This window comes from Neomonachus schauinslandi, chromosome 4, assembly GCF_002201575.2.
Source record: "Neomonachus schauinslandi chromosome 4, ASM220157v2, whole genome shotgun sequence".
NCBI classification, from domain to species: Eukaryota; Metazoa; Chordata; class Mammalia; order Carnivora; family Phocidae; genus Neomonachus; species Neomonachus schauinslandi.
Genome location: NC_058406.1, coordinates 24,971,105 through 24,991,898, shown reverse-complemented (window position 1 = coordinate 24,991,898; position 20,794 = coordinate 24,971,105). Strand labels below are relative to the sequence as shown.

The 20,794-nt window shown below is 43.6% G+C and overlaps 1 protein-coding gene across 1 annotated transcript in view; it reads left to right on the top strand.

The window, feature by feature from the left end:
- The window catches only part of CSMD2 (CUB and Sushi multiple domains 2), a 621,951-nt gene that overhangs the window by 537,111 nt on the left and 64,046 nt on the right, over positions 1-20,794 (top strand). Inside the window, exons 50-55 of the mRNA XM_044913827.1 lie at positions 3,230-3,415; positions 4,501-4,695; positions 6,344-6,517; positions 7,744-7,917; positions 13,324-13,497; positions 16,131-16,319. Coding sequence (XP_044769762.1) covers positions 3,230-3,415; positions 4,501-4,695; positions 6,344-6,517; positions 7,744-7,917; positions 13,324-13,497; positions 16,131-16,319 — 1,092 coding nt within the window. The remainder of the gene's footprint in view (positions 1-3,229; positions 3,416-4,500; positions 4,696-6,343; positions 6,518-7,743; positions 7,918-13,323; positions 13,498-16,130; positions 16,320-20,794) is intronic.

Below are 20,794 nucleotides of genomic sequence, written 5' to 3'. Positions count from 1 at the left end.
ACAAAAGCAAGAAATCACATTGATGTTTGATTTTCTTGTTCTTTGATTCCTAGTGTGGTGACGTCTGTCATCTCTGACCCTCACAACCTTCTCGCCTCTGCCTAAGCTTCCTCAAACAATGTGTCATTAGCATTCTGTTTGATGCCCTAAGAATAGGTCCCAGAGAACAGACTGATCACAAATGGCAAATGTCATTTGGCTTTGGTCTCTGTGTCTCTAACTGTATCAACACAGACAAGTCTTTCTTCCAAAGCTCCAGTTGGAAACCACCATGCCTCTCATCTCTGTTTTCTTGTGTAACTTCCCAAAACTAAGCCCCTCTAGGCTTCTTTGTACTCATCCCCATACTAATTTGTACCCAGACCCAGCCCCAAGCTTACCACTGATGCCATTCCACTCAGCCATTCCCGCTGAGCTCTCTGGAATCCCGGTTCTGTGGCCAGCCAGCATACACCCTTGGTCACTACCCAGAAGGCTGTCTTCACTTCCTTCCTCCACAGAGACTGGCTCTCCTCTAAGAACATCAATGCTGGGGCCCTTTCAAGTAGAGGGTCCCCATAACCCAGGGCCATGAAAGTCCCGGCATTCTCCCATTTCCATATTGCTTCTTCCAAACCATGACTTCCCACCAACAAATGTATCTCATTAGAGATCCTGTGCCTTCTAATGCTTTCTCTCTACTTCCCCAGCCCGTTCTTTTGCTACATATTCTCTCCCTCAGAAATCTCATTCCACCACCACCTTCAAATACTTGGATTCTGTCCCCTCCTCTCCTACCCACAGAAAGTGCCCCTTTTACCTTGGGGTTTGGGGACTCTTATGGCATGGAGATCAGGAGACAGGCTTTTAGTGTTTTGGGCTGGGAAGGTATCCTCTGTCCTCTTAGTTATCCACACGGGAAGAGCTGGGCCAAGAGCGATGAGAACAGTCTGCTGTCCACTTCCTTCACCTGCTGTCTCCAGATTGACTGACTCCTCATGCAAAATACCAGTAGGGATCTAAGTATTTCTTCAAAAAAAATCCAAGGAAGCAAGGCGGTTCATTGATCACAATTTGACTACCCTAGTACCACCAAAGGAGCTTACAGCTTTGCTGTTTAGGCACTAAAAGAGCATCATATTCAAATACTCCTCATTTCTTCATTCCACATTTTCTCCTCAGTTCCTCCTTATTTACTCATTCCTTCCATTTTCCAGTCTTTAAAACCTTCTTCCATCTTGATATCCCAATCCATTTCCCTCTGACGAGTCTATCCTTCCCTATATCATAATAAAGCCCCGGCCCTGTGTCTCTTCTGGGTTCCGGTAGCATGGAGGACCGTTGTTGGCCAATGTGGATGGGGACTTCGTCTGCTTGAGCTGGCTCTGAATGAGGGAGGTCTGAGCTCTAGACAAGTTGCAGAGGTGGGGGTGGATGAGGGACAACAGTGGGAAACCTGATTAATTCCCCTCTATCTGTACTAGCTCCTGAACTGTCAAAGGGCAAACACGGTTTGTAAGTATTAATTTCTTTCAAAGACAACACGAGCTACTCCTGCCTAAGTAATGTGTGTTCCTCCAATAAACATAGTGTTGACCCTACTCCTTATAATGACCATGGCCATGTGCTGCATACCTGTGTCTCCTGAGCTGTCACCTTGAAATTCCTTTTCTTTATACTCCTGTGTTAGCACTACCATTTTTTATATTTTTTATATCCCATATCCTACCCTTTCTTGGTTTTTACCCCCTTTTTGATGGAGCATAGCCTTGAGTAAATTCCTCATAAAGGGTTCATGAAAAGGAAATTCCCTGAGTCTTTAAATGTCTGAAAATATCTTTACTTTTGCCCTCATATATGCTTGGTAGGTTGACCAGGTAAAATTCTAGGTTACAGATCACTGCCTTCAGAAATTTGTTCCATTATCTTTGGACATCCATTGCTGCTGATTAGACTTGTGATGCCAGTCTGATTCTCATTCCTTCACAGGAATGTCCTATTTTTTCTCTCTCTCTGGGAACTTGTAGGAACTTGTCTTTCATCTTCTGAAATTCCATGATGATGTATCTAAGAATGGTTCTCTCTGCATCCCTTTGGCTCCCTTTCAATCTGAAGATCTGTATCTTTCCAGCTCTGGGAAATGCTCATTTGTGATCTCTCTTCTGTCTTTCTGGAACTCTAACCTGTTGGGTGTTGGACCTCCTGGATGTTGACCTCCTGTGTTTTCAGGCGTTTTTTCTCATTTTCAGTTTCTGTCTTTTTGGTCTCTATTCTGGGAAATTCCCTTTACTTTTAAATCTCCAGCCCTTCTATCTAATACTTATTTTAGCAATCATATTTTTAAGAGCTCTTAAGAGAGCTTTTCCTTGTTCTGTTGTTGTTGTTCTTTTTTGAAAGCCCTCTGTTCTCATTTTATGAATACAATATGTCCCCCTGACTTTCTCAAGATATTACTAATCAAAAGTTTAAAGCTTATGTATCTTCTATTTCCTGGGTTAGCTCTGTTTCCTAAAAGAGAACTTTATTTCTATTTTTGTCTATTTTTAATCTTATCTTTGTTTATGTCTTTCCATGTTACTGGTTTTCTTCATATGTACAGTGATCTCTGATTAATCCTATTTTAAAGGAAAGGCAAGGCTGATTTTTCCAGGGAGCAGATGTGGGTTACCTTTGTTGTGATTATATACAGGTATCTTTGCCCACTAGGTCTCCCACGTGAATAAGAAGTTGAGTTGAGTATGTAGCACAGATGAGCAGGCAGAGGGGCAGCCTTTAGGCTGAGAGCTCTTAAATCCTAGAATTAGAAGAGTTTTACTTTGGGATGCCATCTCACACCTGAGCAGCCCTGATTCTCTCAAGGGAGTTCCTTTTTTTTTTTCCTTAAGTGGGAAAGAAAACCGTCTCTATGTTATTTGGGGAATAGATGCATGAATGCCTCTACACTGTATTTGTGGGAAAGGATGGAGGAGAACTGGTCTCACACTATAGCTCCCTCGTATACTTTAAGCTGCAGCTTCTCGGCTCCACTTAATCTATCAACACACTTCAATCTGCATTCCATCTTCCAAAGTTTTTTTTGAAATCTCTGCTGCTGATCCTCCCATTTTGTTTATTGTTATGAGGCTTTTCCACTTTACTAGTCTTTACTATAATTTTATTAGGGCCTTGGGGGAGAAGGAAGATTAAAATATGTTCTCAGAATACCATCTTGAAGCAGACATGCTCATAATATTTTTTTTCTCTTTGCTAGCTCTTTCTTGTGGGCTTCCTGAGGCCCCCAAGAATGGAATGGTGTTCGGCAAAGAGTACACAGTGGGGACCAAGGCTGTGTACAGCTGCAGCGAAGGCTACCACCTCCAGGCAGGTGCCGAGGCCACAGCAGAGTGTCTGGAGACAGGCCTTTGGAGCAACCACAATGTCCCCCCACAGTGTGTCCGTGAGTCCTTGGGCAGAGAAGATGGGTATAAGGAGGGGCTGGGTATGTAGCTGAAAAGATTCCTGCAAGGAGTGAGCTAAAAACCCAGTAATGAGAAAAAAAAAGCAGGTACATGGAGGTTGGGGATTTGGGAAACAGACAGGTGGATAGTGTCATCTACCAAGTTGGGCTCCCATTTGAAATTGCTCTCAACGCATTGATAGACCATTGCACCCTGAGATGTTTCCATAAACCATCACAGAACTTAGGAATAAGTTCCTTTTAGAAGGAAAAACTACCAGAACATTTGTGCGAATGTCCTTTGATCACAAAACTCTAAAATGTTTTATATGCAACTGATGAATTACTGAACTCTACATCTGAAACTAATGATGTATTATATGTTGGCTAATTGAATTTAAAGAAAAAAAATTATGTTAGTTGGGAAAAAAAAAAAAAAAAAAACCTCTAAAATGACAGAGGTTCAGTTCAGCTTTAAGGCCGGAGTCACAAACTTGGAGCCTACGGGGCCATATTGAGTTTGAAGATACAGGGTTTTGTACTTTTGATTTGTTTTGTTTTGTTTCTTTGGCCTATGGTATGCTTTATGCAATTTCTGAATTGCCTCCCAACATTTTAAAATTGGGAGAGTTTACATAAAAAAATCCATATTTCTGGATTCTCTTGAAAAATAAAGATCTGACTAAAGAGAAATTACAAGGTTCACATCTAACAATCAGCACTGATTACCACCTCCCCTTTTTTTCTTTTTTCTTTTCTTTTTTTCTTCTCTTTTTTCTTTCTTTCTTCCTTTCTTTCTTTCTTTCTTTCTTTCTTTCTTTCTTTCTTTCTTTCTTCCTCCTTCCTTCCTTCCTTCCTTCCTTCTTTTCTTTTCTTTTTGGTGGATCTGCCCACCCCAGTTTGTTTTGTTCCCCCCCCACCCCACCCCATTCCCAGCCCACTTCATTCATTTAACAAACCTGCCTGGCGACTCAAGATTCTTATTACTGCATTACAGTCTCCCAGTCCCCAGTTCTGGACTCTTTCCAGTGTCTTCCATAATTAATTAATTAATTACTCCTCCTCGCTGCTCCTTGTCTCCCCAGCTGTGACCTGTCCTGATGTCAGCAGCATCAGCGTGGAACACGGCCGATGGAGGCTCACCTTTGAGACACAGTACCAGTTCCAGGCCCAGCTGATGCTCATCTGCGACCCTGGCTACTACTACACTGGCCAAAGGGTCATCCGCTGTCAGGCCAATGGCAAATGGAGCCTCGGGAACTCTATGCCCACCTGCCAAAGTAAGCCCAGTAGGGGAGGGTGGGCATGTTTGGCACAGTGCCTTCCACTTGAACTATACCGTACATGGGGAAGGAGAGAGAAGGGTATCACCAGGGATGGCAGTGTACCTCTTTTTGAACACTCACCTAAAATCAGGAGCTGGTACTTCCTTTAAGGAAGTACTTCTCAGCATCTTACCATCTTATTAAAAAGTTGCCTTTGTCCAGGTGAGTATCCACTCATTCACGTGTTCAACATTCATGCCAGGTATTATAGCAGTATGAAGATAAAAGGCTGTGGTTCCTGCCCCAAAGAAGCTTATAGTCTGCTGGAGAGGCAGACAAAATAAGGAAGCAATGATAATGGGGTGTGACAAGACCTGTAATGAGAGCGTATATAGAAGGAATGGGTAGAGCACAAGGGGTAGGCACCTAAGTGTCTGCCTCTCCTTCTGTATTATTGTTTTTGTTTGTTTCTTCAAGATAGTTTCTAAGGTCAGGGTCCCTGGGAAGCACCTCTGAGACAGAGGTTTATTAGGGAGTACCCTTAAGATCTCTGCCATCTGTGTAAGGGAAAGTGAGGAGGCAGTACTGGGAAGATGGCACAGTTGACCTCTGATACAATATCAGTGTGGCCCTCCACTGACCCCACAGGGAGCTCTGAAGCTGGGATGGTCCTTCAGAACTGCCACAAGTTGGAGCTAGAGGCCTTTATACCTACACATTGACCAAACATTGGGTACAGGATACCCCAGGAAGAAGCATGATCTAGATGGGAGGACTCTTCAGCTAAAGCAGTCTGAAGAGGGTGAGCAGCTGAGGGTTGTTTGCCAACAGCTGGGGAAAAAATCCTCCCATCCTAAATGGGGGTCTGAGTGGCCCATCACAACACCTGCTACAATGGGATATACTCATGATATTGACTTAATCAGTAAGGATGTGATAGAGGAGGTGGGTGTTTGTAATGGGGTAGAAGAGAATAACTTGTCAGTGAGGAGTGGAAATTTTGAGACTGGATGGGAGAAGAAGTGATATCTTACCTACATCTATGATTCAAGTCACTATTGTCTTTATACATCCAAGTTTAGACCCCACCATGGAATATAACCATGTGTGTGGCAGAGCAGAAGTCATGAGCATGTAACAGCTTCATCACAATGAAGGCTCTCACACTTGAGTGCAGCCTTGGCCACTGGGCCTCACCTCCCACACCAGCCAGTGGCTATATGCAGTGCTCTGTTGGGAAGGAGTGGGAGGCTGGGGCTGCTCTCAGCAGAAAGGACAAGGGACTCAGTTGGACACCCAGGGCACCACAGAATCTCCACTTCTAGTGTGGTGGTTCCTAACCAGAGTACCATCTGAACCGCCTGAGGAACTTTTCTTAAAAATGCATATGCCTGGGCCTTATCTCAAGAGATTGTGGGTCATAGATCCAGAGTACAGCCCGAGCATTTTAGAAGCTCCTTGGGTCCTTTTGGCAATACTTCAGTTGAGAGTCACTGCTCCAGTGTAACACCATGCAGGTCACTCCCATGCCCCCACATTCTGCTCATGAGTCCCAATAAACTTAAACAGTTCTTGTTTTTGTCATTATTCTTACTGCTCAGAAGCAGCACGTGTCCCTCCTCTTGGGGTTGGCTTTTCACTGAGCACTTTGTGATCATTTTAGTCATCTCCTGTGGAGAGCTCCCCATCCCGCCCAGCGGGCACCGAATTGGAACACTGTCCGTCTATGGGGCGACGGCCATCTTCTCCTGCAATTCTGGCTACACACTGGTGGGCTCCAGGGTGCGGGAGTGCATGGCCAATGGGCTCTGGAGTGGCTCCGAAGTTCGCTGCCTTGGTGAGTGACCTCCCCAGACCTATCCTGCCCATTTTTCCCTCCGTAAGACAAGTTAGAGCTTTCTAAAGCTGGATCCCAGTCTTTAAAAGCATCATTTTACCTATAGCATAAAATGCTTAATCCAAACACCAGCTCTTGGGCATCCACCATGACTAAGACCCTGAACTTGCTTCTCTTGGGGCACCCAAGAAGATGAGAAGAACTTCAGGTCTGATGAGACAAAGTTTTATTTATATATATACACACATACGTATACATATGTATAGAAGGAATGTATACATACATATAAACATACATATAAACATATATGCGTGTACATATAGACATACATATATATATATGTAATACACACATATATACACATACATATATACCCATACATACATATGTATATACATGTACATACACATATATATGTATAAAATAAGCAAATGACAAAAGCACAAAAACAACCTGGCTTACAAAGACAGAGTTATCATTTCCCCCATGGCCAATCCATTCCCTACCAAACCTTAGATTCTAAGGTATTCTCTCCTCTCACTTCTTTCTTGGATCCCTCAAGTCCAAAGGAGGGTCCCAGCTACAGAGACCTAACAGCATAGATTGGATGGTCTGTTCCATAGTGAACAGTGCTGCCCTTCCACTGTCCCAGGCCTCTTTTAGGGATACAGTCATGAGTTATTTCCAGAGAGAGCCAAGAATGCCAGTGGAAATGCTAGGAATATACTCTACCCAAACCCCATTTAATAGAGTAACTCACCTAGGTTAAACTGTCTGTGTCTCCTGCCACTCAAGGAGAAGGAAGGATGGATTTAGCCAAACCACCTATTTGTGCATAGTTATTTTCAATTCCACTGGGCTTTGATGGCCTTAATGTAGACCGAGGTGCCCTCCACGCAGTAGATGCTCCATCAATGCTGGTTGATGAAAAAAAAAAAAGGAGACAATCCCAGAGGCAGGGAGGTGACAGTGATCATTTCCAACCCGCGGACAGACACAGAAACTACAGCCCAGAGATGGGTGGCCTTTGGGGATTCAACCTTGGGATTTGGGCTTGCCACTTGCATCATGTCTAGGACTCCTGAAGCTGTTCCTGGATGGCTACTCTCGGGGCGGGAGGGGGGGAACGATGGGTGGCTGGGTCCTTGGTCCTTTTCCTCACCGTCCCCTCTCCTCTTATATGAGCTCCTCTTCGATTTGCACTCTTTCCTCGTCTCCCACCAAAGCTGGGCACTGTGGGACACCCGAGCCCATCGTCAATGGAAACGTCAATGGGGAGAACTACAGCTACCGGGGCAGCGTGGTATACCAGTGCGACGCTGGGTTCCGCCTGATCGGCATGTCCGTGCGCATCTGCCAGCAGGATCACCTCTGGTCGGGCAAGACCCCTTTCTGTGTGCGTAAGTATGTTACCCACTCTGCTTAGTCACGAGCTCAGACTCCACATGGACTTGCTCCCTTGTGCTCTTGGTTAGGTTCACTGGAGGTTTTGTATGTTTTGTTAATTTTTTTTGAAAGACGCATCATTACATCTCGTTTTCTGTTTTTCGGCATCCTTCATTACTGCTTTTGCCTTCACCGTCACCCTCCTTGTGATTCCCCTTGGTTAACTTGTTTGTTCATTTCTAGCTTTAGAGTTGGGAATCCAATTCATTTATTTTCATTTTATTATTATTATTGATATAAGTGCTTAAGGTTGGGAAATGTCTTCCAATAACTGCTCTAAGCGGATCCCATAGCTTATAACAATTAATGTTTGATTGTTTATTAGAAATTAATATTAATTTGGGTATGAATTTCTTCTTTCACCAAGAAGTTTTTTAATAGTTGTTTTCTTTTAATTTCTAAGTGGAAGGGCCATTCTATTTTTATTTTGTCATTCATTTCTAATATGATCGCACTGTGTGTAATATTTCTACCTCATGGAATTTACTGATGCTCTCTTGATGTCCTCATATTTGATCGGGTGTTCTGAATGTTCCATGGGCATTTTAGGAGAAAGGGGATTAGGGTATAAAGTTCTGTATATAATCATAAGATGTGCCTTGATTATGTCGTCTCTGCCTTCTGTATGCTTACTGACTCTGTCCACTTGACCTGTTTTGCCCTGAGTGGTGTGTCTTAAAGCTTTCTATTCTTAGTGTCCTTCTATCTATTTTTCCTTGCATTTCCTGTAGTTTCTGCTACATAAAGGTAGTTGCTGTGTAATTTGGTATATACTTGTTCAGAACTATTATCTACATTGCAAATTGTGATTTTAGCCTTTAAAATGTCTTCTTCGTCGCTTTTAGTATTTTATAGCTTGACTGGCACTCAGGCCTGATACTAGGCTTACAACCCCTACTTTCGTCCTTTTTCCATTTGCCTGGTATACTTTGAGCCATCCCTGTGTTTTACCCTTTCCGACTCTTGTATACCACAGAGAGTTGGGTCTTGCCTTGCGAGCCCATTTGAAACATTTCTCTTTTAATAGGTTAGTTATACTCATTCACATATATCTCTATGACTTATATTCTTGGTCTTACGTCTGTCATGTCTTACGTAACTGTTATGGGTTATAAGATATACTCGGCTATTTCTTTCACCGTGTGGTGTTTTCTTTTTAAGATTTTATTTATTTATTTGACAGAGAGAGAGAGAGCACAAGCAGGGGGAGCAGCAGAGGGAAAGAGAGAGAGAGCATGAGTGGGGGTGGGGGCAGAAGGAGAGGGAGAAACAGGTTCCCCACTGAGCAGGGAGCCAGATGCAGGGGTGGATCCCAGGACCCAGGGATCATGACCTGAGCTGAAGGCTGATGCTTAACCGACTGAGCCACCCAGATGCCCCTGTGTGATGTTTTCCTTACTATTTTTTCCCATTTCTTTTGGTATTTAGGGAATTTAAGAGTTTCATACCCCTTTCCTGTAGTCTGTGCACTGACATATCAGGATCCTTTTTCAGTTTGTTCATATTTAAGACGGACTTTCTCTTGCCAGCAGTGACTTCAGATCAATATTGGGCCGCTCCCTGCCCCTCTCTTCTCTTTTCCATACAGTCCTGCTCTCCACAAAGGCTTGCAGCAAAAGCATGAGAAACAGCTCTGCCTGGATGTCGTGCTTGTTTTTCTACTTACACATAATTTAAAGTTTATAGCATTCTGTTTTGGTTATGCTGCAGGCCTGGGCTTTCTATAGTTTTATTAGTTCTTCTTGTTAATCTGCATTTTTTATTTTTTTTGGATTTAGATGACCACCATTTTTCTCAGTTGCCTGGAAGTAACTTGGAAAATTCTTCACTTTTTAAAGTTCCCCAAAGTGAGCCTTTATGTAAAGTGCAGGGTTGGTTTTGTTGTTTAATTTTTTTAAGGGAGGTTTTTGTTTGTAATTCTTCTTCATTTGGTTCTTCATAGATGAGATGGAGCAATAAAATAATGAGACATATTGAATAAGCAATGCGTGAAAAATTAGTCTTAATAGCTGCTTAAGTATTAGGTTTACACAAAGCAAGACCCATCTATATTCAGTCACTCTTCCAGATGGGTGTGAACAAAACATTTGGTTTTATCCAGAAGATGCAAATTCAGATGCCTCCAAGTAATCGGCCCAGAATATGCATGTGGACATTTGGGTTATAAATAATAGGGAATGTTGGGGTCTGAAACTAAGTGGAGAATGTCTGCCTAAGCCTAAAGATGTTTGATTTTAAACCCAGAATGCACTGAAAGGCAGTGTAGTAAAGTATTTGGACACTTGGACCCCGGACCTCGATTGCCTGGGTCCTACCCAGACCTCCCACCCCATATCACATGGCTATAGGACTTCAGATGGGTTAGTTTACCTGCCTAAGTCTGTTTCCTCCTCTACAAAAAGCAGATACTTCGGAGTATTGTGAGGATTAAATAAATGCTATTTTAGACCCAAAGTAGTCCAAACAGTGCCTGAGAGAGGCATGAAGCAGATGCTCTTGCTGTTGTTATGACGATGGTGGTGTCGATGCTACCACATGACAGAATCCAGGACCTCTTGGGCCAAACCCCATTGTCTCCTGGAGCACAGAGCAGTGGGGGGCATCTGGAGGAGGAAGGCAAGAGGAAAAGAACAAGTATTTATAAGTGATGACCCCGTGGTCGGCACTGTGTGAGCCGTCACCACGTGTCAATCCAAGGTTTCCATATCCATCACTCTCAGAACTTCCCGGCAATCCCACATCTCCTCCGGTAGCTCTCCTGCCCATTCCCACACATTCTGCGCAATTTCACCTCTTTCCTGAAGACCCCACCCTCCACTTCCTCCACCTGCCTTCCCAGCAGACAGCTAAGGCAGATAGTGAACACAGCCCCGTCACAGAAGCTGGGTTCAGAGCTCAGGTGAGCCACCTAGAAACTGTGCCCCTGAACAAGACTCCCGGCTTCTCTGAGGATGACGATGGGACCTATGTCACAGGGTTGTGGAGATTCAATAAAATAATGCAGATAGACCCCAATAATTATTAGCTGATTAGATAGCCTCACTTTCTATTTTGCAGAGATGATGGAAGCCATCAGACACTAACTCCTTCTACCTCCTGCTTCCCACCCACACGTCTATCCTTCTCCCTTCCCTCCCACCTCCCTAGAAGAATCTCTCTCTCCAGGCACAAGGCTGTGCCCTCCATCCATCCCTGGATCTCCTCCCTCCTGCCTCCTTAGTGACCCTAATCTGCTTTTAAATCTCTCCTCCGTACCACTTACCTTTCTTTTCTCTTAATTTCCCTAAGCCCCAGGGAAGCCCTCAAGCTTCACGAAGACCTCGATTTTCCTTCCTAGTGGGTGTTGTCCATCTCTTCTTTGCAGCCTGTACCAGTCAGGGTCCCCAGAGAAACAGAGCTCTCTGGGGTATCCAACATTTCTTGAGGATCTCCCTGTGGCTTCAGGGACACTCCTACCCCCCATCAAGTTTTCTTTTTCTACCTGCTGACCACACCTCCATTTCCCTTGCAGGCGCTTTGGTGACCTGGTCTGCTGGCCCCCATTCTCATCTCAGCACGTGGGGCAGTCTTGAACCCCTGCAGTCCACTAGCCGCATGTGTCCCCCTCTGCCCAGCTCTGGCCGCTAGGGTCAGTGATGCTACTGTTGAGATTTACACAAGAGAACAGACCCAGACAGATACCAGAGTTGGCCATAGCAAAACTGGGCTCTGTCTGCTCTTGCCCACCCATCCCCATTCACACCATCTGGGTTTGGGGTGGGCTTCTTGTGGATCCAGTTGTTGGGGTAAGAAAACATTCCTCATGATTTCTCAGCCTCCAGATCCAAAACCAAGGGGAAGGCCTGTCAAAAGCATCACCTGAGAGTTCAATCTAGAGAAACTGGGATACCAGGCAGGTGCTCAATAGAACTAAGGACTAAGGAGCAAAGCAGAAGGCCTGTCACCCATCCGTTCCCACACTCACATGTTCCTTCACTTGGCAGATATTGATCAAGCTCTTCCTACATGTCAGGCACTGCTATAGACCCCAAGGATGTAACAAGGAGTGAACCAAAGACCCTGCCCTCGTGCAGCTTAACCTCAGGTGGAGGGAGATAAGGCCTGAACAAATGGAGAACTGCATGTGGAGTGTGTCAGTTACTATGGAAAAAAGTGGAGAAAGCACGGGGCCTGAGCAGTGCTGGGGAGGCTGATTATTGGGTCATAAGGGACGGCCTCCCTGATATGGTGACATTTGAGGGGAGACCTGAGGATGTGAGCGCAGGAGCCAAGGGATGTTCTGGCAGAGGGGAAAGCAGGTGCCAAGGCTCTGGAGCAGGCACTTCTATTGGAGAAATCTCAGAGAGACCAGTGCCTGGGTGGAAGGATGAACTGCAGTTCTAGGAGGAAGGAAGAAAGCTGGAACAGAGGGGTAACCCGAGCACTCTGGGGGCCAGGCCTGCCGGCACCAGGTCCTCCACTAGTGCTCTGCCCGTGGCTGAAGAAATTACACAATCCTGCATGGATGCCAAAGTATCACCTTCATTACTAATAAAGCCTAAGTCGGAAGCAATAGCTTCATGTGTAGCCCAGTAGGGTCTGCTGAATAAACCCAGGATGGGGTGGATTCACACAATCAGAGAAACACGCAGGGCCGGCATCCCTTCATTGTCAGGGAGCGCCTGCCCCCAGAGGAGCAGCAGAGAACACTGTTGTCCACAGTCGCTAGGTCCCAAGAGGAAGGGGGCAGAACTGGGTCAAGCATGACTGCTCGCTCTTCCCAAATTGCACAGATCGGCCGCTCCATGTGACCTGGGCCAGAGTAAGTAAAAGAGCACAAAGAAAGGCCAGAAATCACTCCTTCATCTGGGAGGAATAGAGGGGAAGGGTTGTGCTCTCAACAACAGCTTTGGCTCCTGCAGGCTGGCAGGGGGAGCAATCCCGCTGTTCAGGCTTGGTTAGTATCGACTCTGGCTCTGTCAAGCTCGGCCCAGGAAGTGGGCTGGGTCTGAATCCACCAAGGGGTAGTCATCACATCCAGTGATGGAGAGTGGAGATGGGGAGCCGCAGGGATAGAGGCAGAGAAAAAGGAGGCAGGGCTGACTACCTGGACGACAGACCTACCATTCCAGGCCAAAGGCCCCATGGGAAGTCACAGAATGATTTCTCTCGATTTGTCCAAGCTACAGATGTGCCTTCACGGAAGAAGGTGCGCCCACATGCTGATTTCAGGAGGTAAAGATTTTGCTGCTAAAGAGACTATAGTTAAGCTTAGGGCTGAACTTCACTCATGAGCGTGAGAAATACCAGGTGAGGAAAGGATGAGCTTTGGGGGATGTGGAATAATAGGAGGTCTTACCTCTCTTCTGTTTGGGTTGCAGCAATTACCTGTGGACACCCAGGCAACCCGATCAACGGCCTCACTCAGGGCAACCAGTTTAACCTCAACGACGTGGTCAAGTTTGTGTGCAACCCCGGGTATGTGGCTGAGGGGGCCACTAGGTCCCAGTGCCTGGCCAGTGGGCAGTGGAGCGACATGCTGCCCACCTGCAGAAGTGAGTCACCCTTCTTCTTCCACTTGGCCCCCAGTACCGCTGCCATTTGGGGTTCTGTGACCCAGAGGATTCAGTCCTGGCGTGATTTTGACACAGATAAGGAAAACTGAGAGCAGAGGAGGGTCATAAATGAGGATTTTCTCAACCCCTTAACACAGCCACGTCTGTGTCAAGATTTCATCACTGGTTATATAAGCACAGCAAAAAAGGTATGCCTTTCAAAATAGAAATGGAAAGCAATCTTCTCATTTACATTGCATAGAACAAATACTCATCATTACCCTATAGAGCCCCATTCCTGATGAAAGAAAAAAGCAGGAAAGTTAGAATGAAAAATACAGAGCCGAGAGCATAGGGGTTGGGATGAAGCAGGGAGGAAGAACAGCACCCAAGGACTCAAGAGGCAGACTCTGTGCAGAGGGTGTTCTGGCCCCATCTGGACAACTTAAGAAATAGTTTCTAAAGCTTTTCGAGGCTGGTCACAGCAGTAGGGGCAAATGGAGCTGCCTTGTACCAGGAAGAGCCTGGCAGACTCCGTGACATACGAGTGGAGCATCAATGCGGGAAGAACATGAATGAGTCCCTCCCTGACCTGGGGGTGGATCAAGTCTTCATAGTTGTGAGGGCGCAGAGTCCCTGGGACGATTGGCTCCTCGTTGCACTATGTGCGGGTGCACAGTGATTGGCTGTGCAACGTGTGACAAGTCATTTGTAACCGGTGTTAAAGAACTCAGATTTTCAAGTAAATCAAGATGCATCCCAACTAACCCTAAAATAACATCCCTCTGGTAACATTTGAAGATGCCATCTTGAGTGAAAGAAGGTTCCAGAAAACACAGGAACAACTGTCATGACCTGGTGTTGTGCCTTCCTCTGATCATCTACTGAGGCAGGAAAGAATTTAGAACTTGGCTGCTGGGGGGGTATTGCTATCCCGCGTCCCCTTCTCGAAAGCCATGTTCCATCTCTGCAACACAAGATGCAAATTCTCCTGTAACTCTAGCTCCCGCCCCCACCAGTCCCTTCCCAGAGTAACAAGCTCAGGGACTGGTCTTGGAATCCAAGGGCTGGGGTAACATCTTAGAAGTGGTGGCCACCGGTCCTGTTCCCGTCAGCCCATTCTCTACGCTTACAGAGTGACCTGTCTAAAACGCAAACCTGATCGAGTCGTCCCCTGTTAAAAATGCCTTCCCAGACTTCCCAATGCCCTCACAAAGGTACTGTCCTCTGCCTTGTCCTGACCTCTGTACTGGGGCCTGGCTGCACTGAGCCTCTTCCAGTCCTATCACGCACACAACCCCAGGGCACTCCCTCAGTCTCCTCAAATGCGTTCTTCTCTGTCCCCCTTGGTCTGGATGACTTTTACCCAACCATCGAGAACCAGCTTGAACATCTCCCCTTCTTGGAAGCCCTTACTGCTCCACCACCCCGCACTGGGCTCTCGATTACTGCTTTGTGCTTCTGGAACATTCTCTGCTACCCCTATCAGAGTGCTTATCAAACAAAATAATTGCTGGTTTGTCCTTTTCTCTCTAGACCAGCACTTCCCAACTGGGGATGATTGTATCCATCCCCCCGCCCCAACAGGGGACAGAGGTCTAGAGACATTTTTCATTGTCACCCCTGGAGGGCTTCTCTTGGCATCTAGTGGGTAGAGGCCAAGGATGCTGTTAAACATCCTATAATGCACAGGACTGCCCCCACAACAAAGAGTTATCAGCCAAAATGTCCATAGTGCCAAGGTAGAGAAAGCCTACTCTTGACTGCAAATTCCGTGGTATCTTTACTGCCCGACACACTGCTTGGCGCTCGGCGTACGGCCATAAAGAGTGTGAATCAATACATACTAAGTATTTGTTTTGTGACGCCAACTTCTCTGAGCCTCAGAGGGGCTCATCAAAGGTAAAAATACCTTATACTTCAAAAACTTATCCAAGATTTAAAAAAATATACCTGTCCTGCCTACCTTATATGACGATTAGGAGACAATGGTAAGGATTTGAAAGCAAAAGCGCACATCATGGGTTATAAATGATACTGTCATTATCCTAAAATATCCCTCTGATTTTGAGTTAAGCTGCTTTGGAAACACTTTCAGCATGTAGCAGTCAAATTTATCCCCCAGGATATTAATCTTTCCCTGAAATACTCTTCAAAGTGGTTAAAACAGGTTCCAAAAAAGACCAGCCCCTGTTGGAGTCAGCTCAGACATCTCTGTCGTCAGGGATGGGCGCCCAGAGGCGAGGGAGTCATGCCCTCCAGGGACTCATGTATTCAAACAACTCACCATCAAGGCAGATAAAGTTAGCAGTAGAGGTCTGTGCAGGAGAGCACTGCAGAGAGGCTAACCCATCTGGGAGGAGGTGGGAAGGTTTCTCCAGGGAGGTGGAGTCCAGCCAACGTGGAAGAATGAATCCCTTAACCAGGTGATCAAGGTCGGCGATCAGGACGTACAGCAGCCTGAGGACCAGCTCACCCTCCCAGGCAGGATCGGCTCTGTGCTACCAGTTTCGGTCTGGAAATTCTGCCCTACTGGGAAGGCATGCCTGTTGGGACTTAGGAATTCTCATTTAAAAGCATAAGAAAATCTTCACATCCAGGTTTCTGTGTCTGATGGTCCCATTCCCTTACAGTCATCAACTGCACAGATCCTGGGCACCAAGAAAACAGCATTCGTCAAGTCCGTGCCAGTGGCCCACACAGGTTCAGCTACGGCACCACTGTGTCTTACCAGTGCAACCACGGCTTCTACCTCCTGGGCACCCCGGTGCTCAGCTGCCAGGGGGATGGCACGTGGGATCGTCCCCGCCCCCAGTGCCTCTGTAAGTAGATGTCATCTACTCCAAATGACCCCCGTGCAGACTGACAGGGTGGCCCACGTCCAAGAACGTTCTCCCTCGTGTGTGTGTGTGTGTGTGTGTGTGTTACATCACAATGACAGTCACTCTGGCTGCTCCTTGGGCCCCTGTTGGGTTACTTCCCACACCAACTCAAGCACTGTCTTTCTTCCGGGCCAGAGGCCTATTCTCTTTCCTCTCTGGTATGTTACTATCCTCTTCAGTCCTCAGGGGTCCCTTCCTTTACAACAGGCTCCCTGGCGCGACGCTATCTCCTACCTTACCCCTTCCTTGCTTTTCCAGAAAAACAACACATGACCCCCTTTCTTTTGAAGGACTGAAGCAGAAATGCCACAGACTCTGGAGGCTGGACGTAGAGCCTACTTAATAACAATTTTTTTAAAAGTGGCAAAACAGACATCTGTCTCTTGCTCCTAGTCTTTGGAGAAAAGCTTTTAGTTTTTCACCATTAAGTATGATGTTAGTTGGAGAGTTTATGTAAATTCCCTTTATGAGTGAGGAATTTCCCTTCTATTCCTAGTGAAAAGTTTCCCTTCTATTTCTAGTTCGTTCAACATTTTTATTTACCATGAAATGATGTTGGATTTTGTCAAATGCATTTTCTGCATCTATTGAAATGACCATGTTGTCCCCCACCCCCGTTCATTCTATCAATATATGGTGTATTACATTGATTGATTTTCATATGTTGAACCACTCTTGTGTTCGGGGAAACAAATATAATATATTTGTTGTATATATATTGGACAAATATAATCCTTTTAATCTGCTGCTGGACTTCGTTTGCTAGTATTTTGTTGAGGACTTTTGCAGCGATGTTCCTAAGGGATATCAGTCTGTGGTTTCCTTTCTTTGTGATGTCTTTGGCTCTAGTATCAGGGTGATGCTGCCTTCCTAAAATGAGTTGGGAAATGTCCCTCTTCTTTTATTTTTAGGAATAGGAAGATTGGTGTTACTTCTTTAAAAATTCGATAGAATTCAGCAGTGGAGTCATCTAGTCCTAGGCTTTTCTTTGAAAGTTTTTTGATTATTGATTGATTCTATTTATTCGCTATAATTCTATTCAGATATTCCACTTCTTCTTGAGTAAGTTTTGGTAGTCTGTGTACATCTAAGAATTTGTCCATTTCCTCTGGATTATCTAATTTGTTTGCATACAACTGTTCATGTTCATAGTATTCAATAATCCTTTTTTATTCCTATAAGATTGGTTGGTAGTAATGTCCCCATTTTCATTCTTTATTTAGTAATTTGAATCATTCTCTCTCCTCTCTCTTCTCTCTCTTTCTGTAAAAATTGTCTATTTATTTATTTAAGAGAGAGAGCCGGGGGAGGGCAGAGGAAGAGGGAGAGAATCTCCAGCAGACTCCCCACTGAGCGTGGAGCCCAACACGGGGCTCAGTCCACGACTCTGAGATCAGGACCTGAGCCAAAATGAAGAGTCAGACACTTAACTGACTGTGCCACCCAGGCACCCCCCACATTTGTCAATTTTATTGATCTTTTAAAAGAACCAACTTTTGGTTTTGCTTATCTTCTCTATTGTTTTTCTATTTAATTTATCTCTGCCATTAACTTTATTATTTCCCTTCTTCTGTTTGCTTTGGGTTCAATTTGCTCTTCTTTTTCTAGTTTATTAAGGGGAAAGGTTGGGTTGTTGGTTTGAGATCTTTCTTCTTTTTAATATAGGCATTTACAGCTATAAATTTCTCTCTGAGCACTGTTCTCACTGTTTTGGTATGTTTTGTTTTCATTTTTGTTCACCTCACAGTATTTTCTAATCATTTTTCTGATTTCTTCTTTAGCCTATTGATCATTTAGGAGTGGTTGTTTAATTTCCATATTATTTGTAAATTTTTCAAATTTCCTTCTGTTACTGACTTTTAATTTCATTGCATTGTGTTTGGAGAACATACTTTGTATAACTTCAATCTTTTTAAATTTATGGAGACTTATTTTATGGCTAACACACAGCCTATCCTAGAGAATGTTCCATGTGTACTTGAGAAGAGAGTATATTCTGCTATTATTGGGTGGAGTGTTCTCCAGATGATTGTGAGCTCTAGTTGGTTTATAGCATTGGTCACTATATTTTCTTGTAGGTCTTTTGTCAGGTTGTTCTGTGGGGTAGTGAAATCTCATACTTTTATTGTTGATTTGCCTATTTCTCCCTTCAATTCTGTTTTTGTTTCATGTATTTGGGGTCTCTGTTGTTAGGTGCATATATGTTTATAATTTTTATATCTTATTGATGGATTGATCCTTTTAATCACTATAAAATGTCCTTTTTGTGTTTAATGACAATTTTTTTATTTAAACTCAATTAGCCAACATATAGTACATCATTAGTTTTTGATGTAGTGTTCAATGATTCATTAGTTGCATATAATACCCAGTGCTCATTACATCATGTACCTTCCTTAATGCCCATCATCCAGTTACCCCATCCACCTGCCTACCTCCCTTTCCACAACCCTCAGTTTGTTTCTCAGAATCTATCCTGTCTGATATTAGGATAGCCACACCAGGCTCTGTTTGGTTGCTGTACACATGGTATATCTTTTCCCATCTTTTACTCTCAGTCCATTTGTGTCTTTGAATCTAAAGTATGTCTCTTTTAGACTGCATATGGTTGGATCATGTTTTTTATCCATTAGGTAATATCTGTCTTTAGGTGTTTAATCAACATTTCATATAATTATTGATAAGGTGGGTTTTACATCTGCCATTTTGCTATTTGTTTTCTATGTATCTTATGGTCCTGTGTTTTTTAGTTTTGGGGTTTTGGGAGGTTTTTTTGGTTCTCTGTTCTCCTATTGCTGCTTTCTTTTTCATTAAATAGATCTTTTCTAATGTAACATTTTAATTTCTTTGTAATTTCACTGTGGGTTTTTTAAGTTATTTTCTTAGTGGTTACTCTGAAAATTACAATTAACATTTTAACTTATAACAACATAGTTTGTAGTAACACTAATGTAATTTCAGTTGTATGCAGAAGCTTTGCTCCTACATAGCTCCATTGCCTGCCCCCTCCTTTGTGCTGTTACTAGTATACAAATTACATCTTTAGACATTGCATGCCTATCAGCACACATTTCCAATTATTGCTTCATGCCATTTCTCAGCTAGGAGAAGAAAAATTACAAACAACAAACACACTTATACTGTAGTTTATGTTTACCTATGTAGTTACCTTTACCAGAGGTTTTTAGTTCTGCATGTACCTTCAAGTCCTTTCAGTTCAGCCTGACAGACTTCCTGTAGAATTTCTCTATAATTTAGAATTTCTTTATAGGTTTGCTAATGGTGCATTCTCTCAGTCTTTGTTTATCCAGGAATGTCTTAATTTCCCCTTCATGTTTGAAGGATAGTTTTGCTAGCTATAGAATTCTTGGTTGATAGTCTTTTTTTTTTTTCTTTTGGTCACTTTAAACATGTTAAATTACTGACATATTTAGATTTTAAATCTACCATCTTATTTTGTGTTTTCTGTTTGTTCTACCCACTCATTTCTCTTTTTCTCCTTTTTTATTGGATTAACTATTTTTATAACTCCATTTTTTTTCTTCTCTGCTAATAAGTAAGTTATATGCTCTACATTTGAATGGCTACATTAGAAATTATAGCAGGAACACTTCACTTATCAAAGTCTAAAGTTAATCTCTCTTCCTCCTATATTGTACAAGAACATTAGAACACTTTAACTCCATTTACATTTTTCTGACTTTTACATTGTTGTTTTCTTATATCTTAATTTTGCCTTGTTTTTTAAACCCACAATGTATTATTGTTGTTGTTCTATGCAATTATTGTTCACTTGGATTTATCCACATATTTGCCATTTTTTTTGCTTTTCATTTATTCTTATACCTTGTCCTTCCTCATGGATCATTCTCCTGTTCTTTGAAGGGCATCCTTTAGAATCTTATTTAATGAAGATCTATGGGTGGCAAGCACTCTCAGTTTTTGTTTGTCTATAATATGTTTATTTGTCCCTCATTTTTTTAAGATATTTTTGGTAGGTTTAGAAATCCAGGTTGGCAGTTATTTTCTCTCAGCCCATTAAAGAAATCTTTTTAATATCTTCTGACCTCTTTTATTGCTATGGAGAAGTTGGCTATCAGTGTTTCACTCCTTTGAAAAGTCTGTCTCTGTCTTTGGTGTTCTGCATTTTCTGTAGTTATTAAATGATAATTTAGCTGGATCAGAAGTCCAAGTAGACACATTTCTCTTGGTGGACTTTGCTGGCATTTACTATTACTGAGAAGTCTGCTTTCAATCTAATCATTGTACCTTTTAGGTAGTCTTTTTTTTTACTTCACTGACTTTAGGATCCTCTCTTTCTTGTTGGCATTCTGGATTCTTTTACACTATGTTTAGCTACTTTATTTATCCTTCTTAGGATTCATTATGCTTCCTGGATTTTTTGACATCTGGGG